The sequence below is a fragment of the Bombus impatiens genome, unplaced genomic scaffold, assembly GCF_000188095.3.
Source record: "Bombus impatiens unplaced genomic scaffold, BIMP_2.2 scf_0707, whole genome shotgun sequence".
NCBI lineage: Eukaryota > Metazoa > Arthropoda > Insecta > Hymenoptera > Apidae > Bombus > Bombus impatiens.
Window position 1 is genome coordinate 57,041 of NT_177126.1, and position 13,934 is coordinate 70,974.

General features: G+C 29.9%; 1 protein-coding gene and 1 long non-coding RNA gene across 2 annotated transcripts in view; one reads left to right on the top strand and one right to left on the bottom strand.

The window, feature by feature from the left end:
• Positions 1-3,252: 3,252 nt before the first annotated feature.
• On the bottom strand, positions 3,253-3,930 carry LOC117152137. Its single transcript, XR_004462405.1, has 2 exons — positions 3,827-3,930; positions 3,253-3,466 (listed from the first exon to the last, which is right to left on the bottom strand). It is a non-coding gene; the product is annotated as an uncharacterized LOC117152137 (long non-coding RNA).
• Positions 3,798-13,934, top strand: part of LOC100745027 (protein angel) — a 30,622-nt gene continuing 20,485 nt past the window's right edge. The window contains exons 1-3 of the mRNA XM_033322884.1: positions 3,798-4,029; positions 7,646-8,033; positions 8,097-8,275. Coding sequence (XP_033178775.1) covers positions 3,946-4,029; positions 7,646-8,033; positions 8,097-8,275 — 651 coding nt within the window. The 5' untranslated portion in view covers positions 3,798-3,945. The remainder of the gene's footprint in view (positions 4,030-7,645; positions 8,034-8,096; positions 8,276-13,934) is intronic.

Consider the following 13,934-nt stretch of genomic DNA (forward strand, 5'->3'; position numbering starts at 1 on the left):
GGATGTTGCTGTTGTAGCGGAAGGTTCGTGGTAGGTGTGTCTCAAGTCTGTTCCTAACTCATCATTGGGTAAAGACGTATGTTTGAGGATGGGCTGGCTGCCTTCGGGAATACTCACAGACCTACAAGCTTTACAAATAGACGACGTCCATTTCACAAAAGTCTCGCGGTTTACGACGAGAACAGCATAATCGACGACCCACCATAAACCTCAACTTTTTAAGTTTATTATTTCTATTATCTGTTTATGGATGGTGCTTGATGACTTCGTGGCCGAGTTTTAAGAGTTCGAATTTTAGTTCATCAATGTCTGCTGAGTGGTGGATGTTGCGTAGAACCACCCGGAAGGATCTTTCTTGTTTGAGTTGGTAAGTGTGGAAGTTGGCGTTCAAGGTCCTAAGTAACTTGGTGAGTTTTCTGTATGCATCAGGGTTTGTCGGCAGTATTTTTACTTTATTGTTATTTATCTTTAGGTTATAATCCTTGGAGATATCTCTCTCTATGGACTTGATCATCGTTTGTATGTCAATGACATCATCAATAAATATTGGTGGGGGAGGGGGGCTTCTCCGTGTGTGTTGGTTTGGTGGCGGGTCTACGATTTCCATGGCGTCGTTTGAGGATTCCAATACGGCGAACCTGTTGTGAGTGTTTACTTGAATTGTTGTTTGTTCGTTCCGGGTGTCGTTTGTGTTTGTTTTTGGTAGTTCTATTCTTCTTTTCTTCGAACTTTTGGCGTCATTGGTGCGGGGGGATCTGATGCACCTTTGCCACGGAGGAGGTAGCGCGGGGCAGTTATGAGTTTGCTCAGGAGAGCCTGGTCGTGATTCCTGGGTCATCATCGAGCTGGTCGAGCTAATTAATTCAAATGAATAACTAGTCGTGAGGCTATGAGGCTAGTATTCGGGTAGAGGTTGGGAGCGTAGGATTTTTTCTTTAAGGGACAGGGACACTTGGCTGTGTTCACTTTCGACGGATGGGCGACACGTGTTGTTTACGAACTTATGGAACACTACACGCACGTATGCACGCTTCGGCACTCAACAGCGAACTGACAAACATATTCCAGTATTCTTTGTAGAATCGTCAACACGAGCGAATGGTTCGAACTATTCTACGCATTTATTACCATCCTAAGTAAACGCGACATCAAGGATAAATCGAGATGCACTTTTATAAATAATAAATTATATTCCCTTGAAATTCGTTTACGATAGACAGAATTTACTGTAGTGGTACCGACAGTTGAAAGAAACCTCCAATAATTGCAGAAAAAAACTCGGCAACTGCATGATCGTTATTCCCCCCTTGGGGGGGGGGGGGGGGGGGGGGGGGGGGCGGAATTGTCCTCGACGCACGATGATGAGTATCGAGTGATGTCGATATTTTTTTAACTTAATTGCTAAATTTCATGTGGATGGCTACGCTCAGCAGGATACCATCTTCGAGTTTGACTGTTTTATTTCTTTAGTGAGGTCAGTAGGGTGTTTTTTTTAGTCTCCTTTCTATGAGAGTTTTGCTCGTTTCAGCAGCCAGCTGGTTTGGATTTGTTGCCGTTCTTTCCTTGTATTTTTTTGCGTACCTGCCGATTTCTTCTTTGACCGTTGGTATTTCTAAGTCCTTGCGTATATCCTCGTTTCTGACATACCATGGAGCGTTGACTATTGTTCTGAGTACTATCGATTGTAGCGACTCTAATTTATTTATGTGGCTCATTGTTGCTATCTCTCATAGTGGCAAAGTTAATATCATCAATGTATTGAATTTGAATAACTATGAGAGGACGATAATGTCACAGACGAAATCCGACTAAACAAAGCGATAAGATATCGAAATTCCAAGCGCCTTAGCATGAGTGACCATCGGCATAACATCCGGTCACTCTATCCGTTCTCCGAAATATATGATCGAAGACGTTTCCCACTCCCACAAATAAAAGAATTTAAATACTCCCCCTAAAATCATCCAAGTCAGTCTTGAACAGTCACGCCTAGAGCTCGGAAGAAAACCAAGTAAGTATTGTAAACCAGAAGAAAGATAAAGTTTCTTTTTTTCTTAAATTTCTTTTTATTTTACGTAACAATAACGCCCGCATAAAGTAATCACAAATTACTTACAAAAATAATTACAAATTTAATAAAAAATAATAACAAAGATCTATACTGAAGTAAAATTTTTGAAAACAAGCTGTAGTTTTGCATATGCCATTGTGAACGAAGTATTTGTCACGTAATAAATGACGAGGTAATATATATAATATAAAAGAAAGGCGATTGAACAATAGCCCGTTCGTATACTTTATTCATAAGGCGAAGTTACACTTCAATAGCAAAATACAGACTGACTTACTGACTAAAGGACTGGGATCTTTACCTCCTCACTATGATTCACATATCTCACGGGTGGGAATCCGGCTACTGTTTATTCTATCCGGCTACTGGGCTACTGTTTATTCTCACTGCTATCGCATGACCAGGTGTTATATGCATATCCTGAAGTCGGCGGATTCCTGGCTTCTGGGCGACGTTACATATTCGCAGAAGCTGTTTATTTAGATTCGTAAAATGTGATAGAAGGATAAAGAGAATGATAGCCGATGAATATAAACAAACAGATCGCTAAACAATGAACAAAGCGGCCAACGAGTCGGCTATGGTTACACTTGTGATTTGTGTCTTTGTCACAGATGCACACATATAGGTCGGATCCAATCAGCTAGTAATGACAGTTTTTTGCAAATATTTTGGATAGGAATTAGGGTTAAGCGGTAATTACGTGAATACCACAAATGTGTTTAGAATAATGGCCTCGACAGCAGGCCTCAAAATCCATGAAAATCCGCGATAAAGGCAAATTTCTAAATAATTAACATGAATTTTACTCAGTAATAAAACTAAGGTGGATAGAAATCGTTGATTACAAATTAGTCATGATGTCAAATCTTGTCTGCAATTAATTTATTCTTCTGTATTTACCGTCTTTATAAACGAATAAATATACAAAACAGACACATTACGTCAAAAATATTATTCGCAGCCTATCAACTACTGAAATTACTATTAAAATGAAATTTAGGTTTTGTTATAACAAAAACATTATCATCAAGAAAGCAAATTTAATGTTAAACTTAAATATCATACCACTGATTCATTAACATTCAAAAGGAAAGATATTCTTTTCTTCTCTAAAAAACAATAATAAACAATTAATTCCTCTTTCAGACGCAACTAAATTTAATTACTACGCAATTCTGTTATTTTCATATTTGTCTATTTCAGCATGAACTTTTTTGTGGTACTGTATCATGAAGCTCTTGTAACAAAACAGGACAGATCTCTAACTTTGTAGGTTCTTGTATATGCTAGCGTGAAAACGTTCAACACTTGGCCGCTGTTGGCAGCACTAGTCCGGGAACAACCGGAACCATAAGCATCAGCGCTCTCATTTCCTCTTTGATATAATTTCGTCTAATAACACAGATTAATTAAATAAATGTGTGTACATTTTTACAGAAATTTTAAATTTCGATAAAGATTATTAATGAGCTAAGACGGTTAAATGAATTATACAACTTTTAGAGTAAAAAATAACGGTATGTGTCTATCAAAAGTTTTTGTTAAAGTATAATTAATATATAATCACGTACGAACTTTTTTCTTTATTAAGATATAATTTTAATTATGTTATTTATATTGTTTTTAGTTATTTGATATATAGTTTGTCGAGATATAAGTATTGAATACATTCAAATAATTACAGAATTTTGAAATTGACTATTGTATCAGTTGTCTATTGTGCATTATGACGACGCGACAGTATCTACTTACATATGTATATTTGCACGGGTGGGGAAAATATGCTTACGATTTCTGACAACAGATGACATAACCTAACCTATGCACCTGCGTATAGTTATGTATTAATATCCCCACTACTTAATAAATAAATGAATACAGCTAGCAAGTTACCACGGAAAATTTACGTTGAAAGACTTGACGTCTTCTTCAGACTTTTTCGTTACAAATCTGAGGTATGATAACATTATTCGTTTTTTACTTTTTCTTTTCCTATGTATCATCTCATATTATACAATAAGGTTAATATTATTTCTTATTGAGTTACATATATTCATAATGTTATGAATTTATTTATAAAAATTATATAAATAAAAATTTCTAGTGCTAACATCGTATCCTAAATTTTTCATTTAGTGTAAAATCATAATGTTACATATATGCTTATGGTTTTAGCTTACATGATTTTGCACATTTATCCTTCCTATTTGTTATAATTTTGTTATGTTATATATGTACTATTTACAATATTTATACTTCAAGTTGAATTTCGACAAAAATGCTTTATTAAAATATTAAAATAATGATACAAATATAAAATTATAACATTCTGCATAACATTTTTAAATAGTGATCTTAATTGTTAGAACTTTCCAAATAATTTCTAATTTGTATGTCATAAATACTATAAAAATTAAGTAACCCATAATTCATATTAGGAAGCCTTTTTTTATTTTATTGAATAACTATAAGTAATTTAAACAAATAAAAAATTTTAACAAATTTTTTCTTAAGAAAAAAGAAAATATAATTTTTAATAAGTTAGGATTCTTAAATTATATCATTAAGTGTTTCAAATCATTTTTGAAAATTTGGATAATATAAATGGAACATAGATATCATCTCATTGTAAAAATACCTAACTAAATCAAAAAATTAAATCCATTTAAATAGGAAAACAATGTGATTTTATTATTGCAGACAAATATACAAATAAATTTAAAAGTTATTCAAGAAGATACTCACTGAAAAAATTATGTACGTTCTAAATCTATATATTACATTCATGAAACCTTTATTCTTAAAAGAGAATTTAGTTTAAGTAACATAATGTTTAGAATATTACTCAATATAATAAGTATTCAACAAAGAGTAGTTCTAACTTTAGTACATTTTTTAAAAAAATATTTAATAAATTATAAAATATTTTAAGTATTTTAAAGATTTATTATTAAATTTGGAACTTGATTTTGAAGTCATATTTTGCAGCTTTTATTTAATGTAAAAAGTTTACTATGTATTTAATAATAGATGCAAATTATTACATAAGATGTTTATTGCATCATGATAATGTTATACATATATTATAAAGATTGATTGGAATATTATGTTCATATAACATCCTGAATGTATGATAAAATTTAAAATTGTCTAATATTGGTTAATATTAATATGAAAATAGTATATACATTAAAAATACGAAAATAGGATCATTATATAAATAATCTGTGCAGTTTGATGTTGTATATACTTACAGAATGAAATATTTCTAAATAATTGGTTACTGTAATTTATAAAGAGCATTATTAATATTGTGTAATATTGTATATAAATGTATACAGATTTTAAACATTTTTATCAATTTTTTATTCAATTTTGAAATTGTATGAATTCAATTCTAAGTTAATGTATGAATTAATTTTTCCAATTAATTGATATATATTAAGTGTTATGTATAATATGTAACAAGAAGATGTTAAGGACTGCAAAGTCTCGTATGAGTTTTGTATTCATATTGTATGTGCATTCAATGCTTTAGGTTGATGGTAAAATAGCTCCAAAAGAATTTGAATGTATAGCCCTTTATCTCCCAGAGAATTTGTAAGAATATGCAGGAGTAATATAATAAATAAAAAAAATAAATAAATAAAAATAATTAAAAATTTATCAAAATAAACTGTAAAAATTTTAAATTGAAATAACATAACATAAGTATTAAAAGGATTTTATAAAGTAAGATATAAAAAGAACTTATTATTAATTTCCTGACAACAGTGGGCCATGTACTCAAATCCATTTAGAGCTGTTTTACCAGTAACCTGAAGCATTGAATGTATACACATCCAACTCATTTAAAATTTCACAGTTCTTGCCATTTCCTTGTAATATAAAATCAATGAAGTAATTAAGATATAATTCTATGGAAAGATTTAAGAAAGCAGTAAAAGATAGCTTTGAAAATTTACCAATTTAAATAATTAAAATTTTCCCTTATGCACTTCCTCAAAAAGAAATTTCTTTCTTGTACACGACATATTACTTGGAACTTATAAAGGCTGTTTTATAATAAGTAGGCAATATTTAAGGGAAGGATTTGGCGCTTAAAAACAATAAAAATGTTTGTATCAACATATGTTCTATTTGGATTTGTTTATACAATATAGTATAATTTGATTATCTTTATAGAAGATGCTCAAAATGATTTTTTTGTATTTCAATACATGCATGGAGATGTCTTGCTATCTATATATTTACACAAACTTTTTTTATTCATTAATATCTGGTTCTACCCTTAATCTTTTACATTATGTAGTAGTCATCCCAAAAATTGGTGCATATCATATAATTAAATCATATATTTTATTTAATTAAAAAATAATAGAATCAATATTTGCAATGATTTTTTAATAATATATCTTGTAACATGCTATTTAGTCCACCCTGTATATTTAAACATTTAGGTTAATTTACGTGATTTAGAAATGTTTTCTAATATAAAGGAAAGTTAAATTATCTATATGTATTTTAATAGTTTTAATAATTGTTTTATTTTGATAATTAATATTATATATTTAATACATTCTTCAATTTCAAAATTGATTTATACATACAATATATTTATTATTTTCTATTTGACCATCCTTTACAAGATAAATTTCAGAAAGTACTCAAACAAATATTTGTTTATTTTTAATGAGGAGCTCTTATGCTGACTTCCATGTCCTCAACTTCAGCAACTTATAGGAAATGAGTATCCTTTAAAAAAAATATACCGCTTTTTAATCTCTGTGGGATCTGTATTTTTAAAAATTTTTTTTTCATCCCACACCTATATCATAAAAGAAGTATACTGTCCAAATTTTGCTCTTCTAAGTACAGCTAAGTACAGGTTTGGGATGAGCATTGATGAGTGAATCAGTAACTTTTACATTATATAGTATAATATATATAGATTTATTTTAATAGAATACATATATGTATAATGTTAGAAAACATTATAATGTAAATATTAGAAATTTATTATTATTATATTATTGGTAAAAATAACTTTTTAATAATATAAAGAAGTATATATTAAATTAGTAAACTTATATTTTTTTACTTATTTGTAATTTCTTATTATTTAGTTATTAGACTGCGGATATTCAAGTAAAAACATGTTTTTACGAACACATAAAAATGGAACATGAATAGAAGTACTTTTGATCCTTTTAATATTAGAAGAAATACTTTATTCTGAATTCCTTTTATATTTTTGAATATTTTATGTATTCTATAGATTTTTGCATATTTAAATTTTTCATAAATGTATAAACATCCGCATAGTCTAATCATTATCAATTATTGCAATACTATAGGATCTTAATTACTTTATTGGTAAAATATTCATAAATTATTGTAAATTGATTATTAGTAAGAAAATAATCAGTTAATTAATAAAAGAAAAAGAATCAGAGTATCAATAAAAAATGAAAATTAATTGTGAATATATTCAAATTTTAATAATGTAAAAGTAATTATATAAGAATTTTGAAGGTTAGTAATTAAAACATAGCTTTGTTGTTTTTTCAGCATCATTACTATGATATTGTTCCATTTTTACCCTTTCGTATGTCCGGACTAGCTGCAAAGCAAGTATTTTTGAGAAATTTTTGTAAAAACATACTAACATCTGAGAGACTATCTTGCTACAATTTGGTGGGAACAATGGCAAATTCAGCTGCACAACAGAAATTAAATCAGGCATCAATGGAACCATTCTTGGAAACATATTACACTTCTAGTAATAATTATGAAATCCCATTAAATTTTTTACCAGAAAATTTAACATGTGAAAGTAACATGCAAACAGTTCTTGGAACAAATGCATGTGTTGAAACTCCAATGTTTTTAATGGATAAGTACATGTCTGATAAACAGAAGTATAAAGCAATGAGACAATGGATACGTTTTAAGAAAGGTAAGAAGTAGTATTAATATCACAGAAACAAATATTTGATATTCATTATATAAATTTTTCCAGAGAAGCTGACCTCTAATTCTGAAGAATCTTTTATTCTGAGAGTATTATCCTTCAACATTTTGGCACAATATCTATTGGAAACATATCCATTTTTGTACAAGGCTCATGACAAACAGGCACTGTCTTGGAAGATTAGGAGGCAGCTTCTCTTACAAGAGATTTTAGGAGCACAAGCTAACGTTAGTTTTTTAAAGTAATTTTGTGTATATATTTCTATATAATATTAGAAGCACAGATGAGGTACAGGGTATCCACCTTGCTATCTTAGTAATCCTGCTATCAAGCAGTGAAGGCCCACACCGATTTTGATGTCACTTCCAATTTTAGCAGTCCAATATAGAATCAAATTGTAACATCAATAGCAGTTAAAATTGATAGTAACTGTATCTACGAAATTTTAAATAGGGTAGTTACAAACGTTTGCAATGAGATACCAGAAACTATTAAATGATATAATCTTTTTTCCTCTATTCAGGAAAGTTGAAACTTTTTATTAATTAATTACTTCTTAACGTGCAAAAAGTTACTTCTATTATTTAGTTTGCAAATTGAAAATAAACTTTTATTTTGCAGTTTTTTAAATAAAACATTATTGAAAATCTGAAAAATATCATTGTAGTATTTAAAATTTATTTTATATATAACATGGATCAATTTGTCATCGACATCATACATCCGGTATAATGACTTTTTTTTTAATTATTTTGTTGTGACGTATATATAATAATAGAAATAATAAAAACGGGCAATCGGACTCCAATGACCCTGGAAAAAAATAGTATACTGTCCTAGTTTATAGCATGGCTTACTCTGTCTTATGTAGTAGAGATAGATCTTTAAAGCATTAGGCTTTATTGGCGCTATGAACGTTATCGTTGTAGTATTTGTTGTGCTACACATTTTTCCGACTTTGCGACCACTGGTAACTCTTGTCTGAAATTATATTTGCCAAATCGATTCATCTATTGACAATAACTTTTGAACCAATGGATTCCTAAAGTCTAAACCGTTATATTTCGTCTCTATTTATTGAATAGAAGAAGTTCAAAAAATCGGAGAATAGAAGAAGTTTAAAAAAAGGTGGTATGAACAGCATTTTATTTTTTTTAGAGATCATTGAGATTCGACTGATCATTTTTATTATTTCGCTCGTTATATACACGTCAGAACAAGATAATTAAAAAAAGTTTCATCAAAATCAAAGAGGATGTCACACCGCTAGGTTCATTGCATTCTGATATTTATTATATAAGATATAAATTTGTGATACATAACATGTCGGAATGGTATCTTACTTTATGTTCTAACTCAGGTAGAAGGTTCCAGTTTCGATCGAGTAAACTTTATGAGAGGTGTGATTGACTATCTGTAACCCCACAATCAATTCCGCATAAACTGCAGCGTTGTATGTGAATTCATGCATAAAATGATATTTAATGATTCATTTTGATATTAATTGCGGTAATTATTTATAAAGCAGACGTCACGGATTTCAAAGACATTGAAATATGTTGTCAAGGTTAAAGGTCATTTTGAACAATTTTTGCTTATACATGTTTTCCCGTTTTTCGGTTTTGGTTTCCGGAATATTCGAAAAAAGCTTTAGTTCAATTTACGTTACTTATGATTGCACTTCATTCTGGCATAGATGGACGTCTCACGGCTCACAGTGTCTTTACTTTTATATAATTCAATCTAACTCATTTTTGATGACCATTTTCGATCATTTTCAGAAAAAGAAAAATCAATGGGTTAGGTTTGAGTTAGATAATTATTCGGCCGCCCACGCTGTAAAATAAAGTAAAGTAATGAATAATAAGACAAATAGAAATGAATTGCTTAATATGATATTAAGCAATATGGTTTATATTGTGGAATACCACAGACTAATAACATACATATTGTAGACAGCAAAATACAGTATACAGCATCAAATATATTTTTACAAATATCTCGGAAACTAAAGTCAAGTGACAAGTAACATTTAGAGGGCGAAGTTGTTCGGGATGTTAATCATGACAACATATTTTAAACTGATTGAACTTGGTGAAATCATTTGCTTTGTAGCAGTTACCTTAATTTCTAAATCAATTAGGGGCGGGAGAAGTTTAGATCTTATGAAGTGTATCTAATATATCCAGTACATATACTGGAAAGCTTTTCCTATTTAAATTTTTTCATTATAGAAATCGTGAGTTTATATGTATTCGATAGTAGATAGTCTCGGTAGATAAACATTGATGTATAGAAAATATTCGAACATCGACTGCATAAAATTTGTTTATTTTTAATTTTAAGTCGCTCCTTTTAGTTTGTCGATGATAAATGATCCTCAGTTATATTACATGATGTCAAAGGTATCTACCGATGAGTAGCTTTTAGCAATGTTTCACTTGGAAAATTATAAAATAAAGATGTACTTGCAGTGAATCAAAGAAGTATTGGCACTTAAATATTTTTCCTAATTACCTTTGCATGTTAAAGTGATATATGAAATTTGTCTTTTAGTGTCTTTTAATGTGAAGAAGTAGCTTATTTTTATCAAGCTCTTAATAATCTAATTTAAGGAAATACAGGAAGAAGAATGAAAATTTCATAGCCAAAATAACACTTGTGAGTTTAGACAGAAAATATACTAGTGTATTTTTTGGAATTTCTTTCTTTTATACATTTTAAATATGATTGTAAGAATGCAAATGTAAACAGTGAATCAGCAACAAAAAAATTGTAACATAATATCAAAATGTGGTCACGTGAAATTGTTCTCAAATGTGTTTTAATTATTACGGCTTCTGGCGTTAGAAAATTGTTAGACTGTTGCTTTCCTTAGTGGATATAAGTTGTGCATTATATCAAAGTATTCTAATTTGTAGCTGGTATACTATATACTATCTCCGTAAGGCACTAGGCTTATCCTGAACCTCATCTGTGCTAGAGAGCTAAAAATCTGACTCCTTAATATATTTCTCCGTCGGAGAAAAGGGACTATGAACTCTACCAAACAAGAATCGCGTAAGTAGCGATTAAATAAATTGATTTAATAGGTACTTAATGAGGTGCTTCTAAATTTTATACGTATCTGTTACTGTAACACGATTTATGGCTTTTTTTATACAGAGATATACTCCCTTTTTCTTATAACTAGGACAGAGAATATAGATACACCCTATATAATAAACGATAGGACACCTCAGGGATTTTTGCGTTTCTCTAAGTTAATGCAATGTAAGAAGATTTTTTATAGATCCGGAGGCATATACACTGTTCCTTCATGGTAACATAGAAAAGCTTCGATTGCTGTTTAAGTTTTTTTAGAAGTTAGGAACTTTATAGGTATTTGATTCGTTTATATAAAAAGCAGGTCTGACAAAATGATAGGATAATAAGTAAGATCTCAATAAATGCGTATTTAATTGTATTGAAGCAGTTTTTGTAAAGTGATATTAATAATGGTAATAATAATTAGTTATAATATTAATTATCAAACTCTCGTGGAAAAGAGTTCAAAGATACTAAAAACAAAACCATTTTAAACTTAAGAAGAAAAATGTGAGTGTGAGGAACGTAACTCAAATCATAAAGATAAATTGCAGAGAAAGTAGGAGTAGACATTCATATGCAGAATATGCAACAAAAACAATTTAGAGGAAAACTGTTGATGTTACAATAGAATTGGCAATGCGAAAACTTTGTTTATAACCATGTTTGTTTATTTTTATAGATGAAAAAGGAAATGCTTAGAGTGAGAGAATTATAAAAATAAGATGGCATACAAGTACAAAAGGCGATAATTAAGGCATCAATTAGTATGATATTACCAATATAAGATTTTTTAGGAGAAAACTGCAACCTATACATGAAGAAATAATATCATATGATACCATATAGCGATATAGCGACAATTATTAAAAATTATTTTTTCGTGGATAATATCCATAATAGGATGCACATCTGGGTGTCGTAATTTTAACATAATAGAAATTTGGGACGTGTCGTCACGAAATATATGTACAAGATGTTAAAAAGAAGGGTTTAGTAATTTAGGGCCTTATATTACATACTCACAGAGAAGAGTAAAAAATGTGTAATCAATGTAAGTCCTAAAAACGATCATTCCGATGTAAAATTAATTTTTATTAGTTATTAGCGTTGGATATCTCTTTGTAACACATTAAATGTGTAGCCATTTGAGAGTTAGGAGTTTGAGAGAAAATGTTCGTTGACGGCTTGGGTAGGTTAATTTCGAAAGCATGCGTCCGGCAAGCGGAAGATCCGGGTTCGCTGCTGCACCAATCTGATCTGTCGTTTATTTTTTTCTCTACAAACGTATAGTCGTTGGAAATTAAAGATGCAAAAATCAGAACATGTGTTCTGTATGTCAGTTCCGAAGGATGCATATTTCTCCGTTAAAATAATAATCGGATATTATGACAATAATAATTTTGTATTTAGAATGTTGAATGAATGAATGTTTCTAGTTCTCCTGTGTCGAAAAAGAAGACTCATAAGAGAAGAGAAATATTCATAAATTATTTGGCGAACTCGAAGCCACCCCGTGTCCTTCGTACTAGCGCTAACATCGTTCTATGTTACTATGTGTGTTACTATGCGTTTTTTCATGCTTGATTGAATTTGCAACAACGCCATTTGATTCCATCGGCTATAATTACATTAAATGTGTTGTGAAAAAACAATATCGAACGTTAATACATAATAAAAGTTGATTTTATATCAAAAGGATTGCTTTTAGGACCTACGTAGATTATGCATCTTTTACTCCTTTTGGCGAATACTATAAGTCCGTTAAGTACTGGACCCTTTTTATAACATTCTCTGTATACATAATTTATTTAGATCATATCATTAATTGCATAAATGATAAGAAATGATAACAATAATTAAGCAAGAATCGAAATTTACATTAAAATAATCTATAAATCTTCATATAAATTATTATTCAAGTATAAACTGTATAATTATTGATATTATTAGCAAATAGTAAAGTAAAAGATACCTTTTTATAAATATGATTGCACTCCTTGTCAACAAGATGACCCAGGTGTGCTATCTTTAATTTCTTAATGATGCGTGCAAACTTTTTCGTTTGTAATGTATAATATCAAAACATTATGAGCTCAGGATATGTGGTTCGTTGAAAATAATTGAAAATATTATGAGGTTTAGTGTGTAATAAAAAAAAAATTGTTTTATTTTAAGAACGAAATGATAACACACTCTGTTAATATGTTTAGAAATTGCTCAGTAGTTCATGATCTATCAACGAGTAAAGATTACAGTACAATGTTATATAAATTTGTAAGTATGGGACGTGAAAAAAAACGAAACGAGTCTGAAAAAAGCAAATTCTTGAAGTAAAACAGCAACGGTTATCAATAGCAAAAATATCGAAAGTAATAAGAAGAAATCGTAAAGTAATACACAATTTCTTAAAAAATATTGAAGATTATGGCAAAAAGAAAAGTACTGGTCGGCCGTCATCGTTATCCGATCGTGATAAGCGAATAATATTGCGTGTAGCTTCCAACTTGCAATTAACAACGAAGCAAATAATGGATAAATCTACTATTAGTGTCAGTGTTTCAAGTGTTCGTCGAGTTCTATTATCCTGCAAAGATATTAAGATGTAAGAGGCTAAAATTGAGAAAGAAACCTTCGTTAACAACGAAACGCAAAGTAGAACGTTTACGCTTTGCAAAAGAAAGAATGCATTGGAAAAAGAAATGGAGAAGGCTACATAAATAATAATGGTCTGATACATAAATTTAATCAAAGAACAAATAAATAATCATACAGAACGCATTTCTGGACCTGATTACA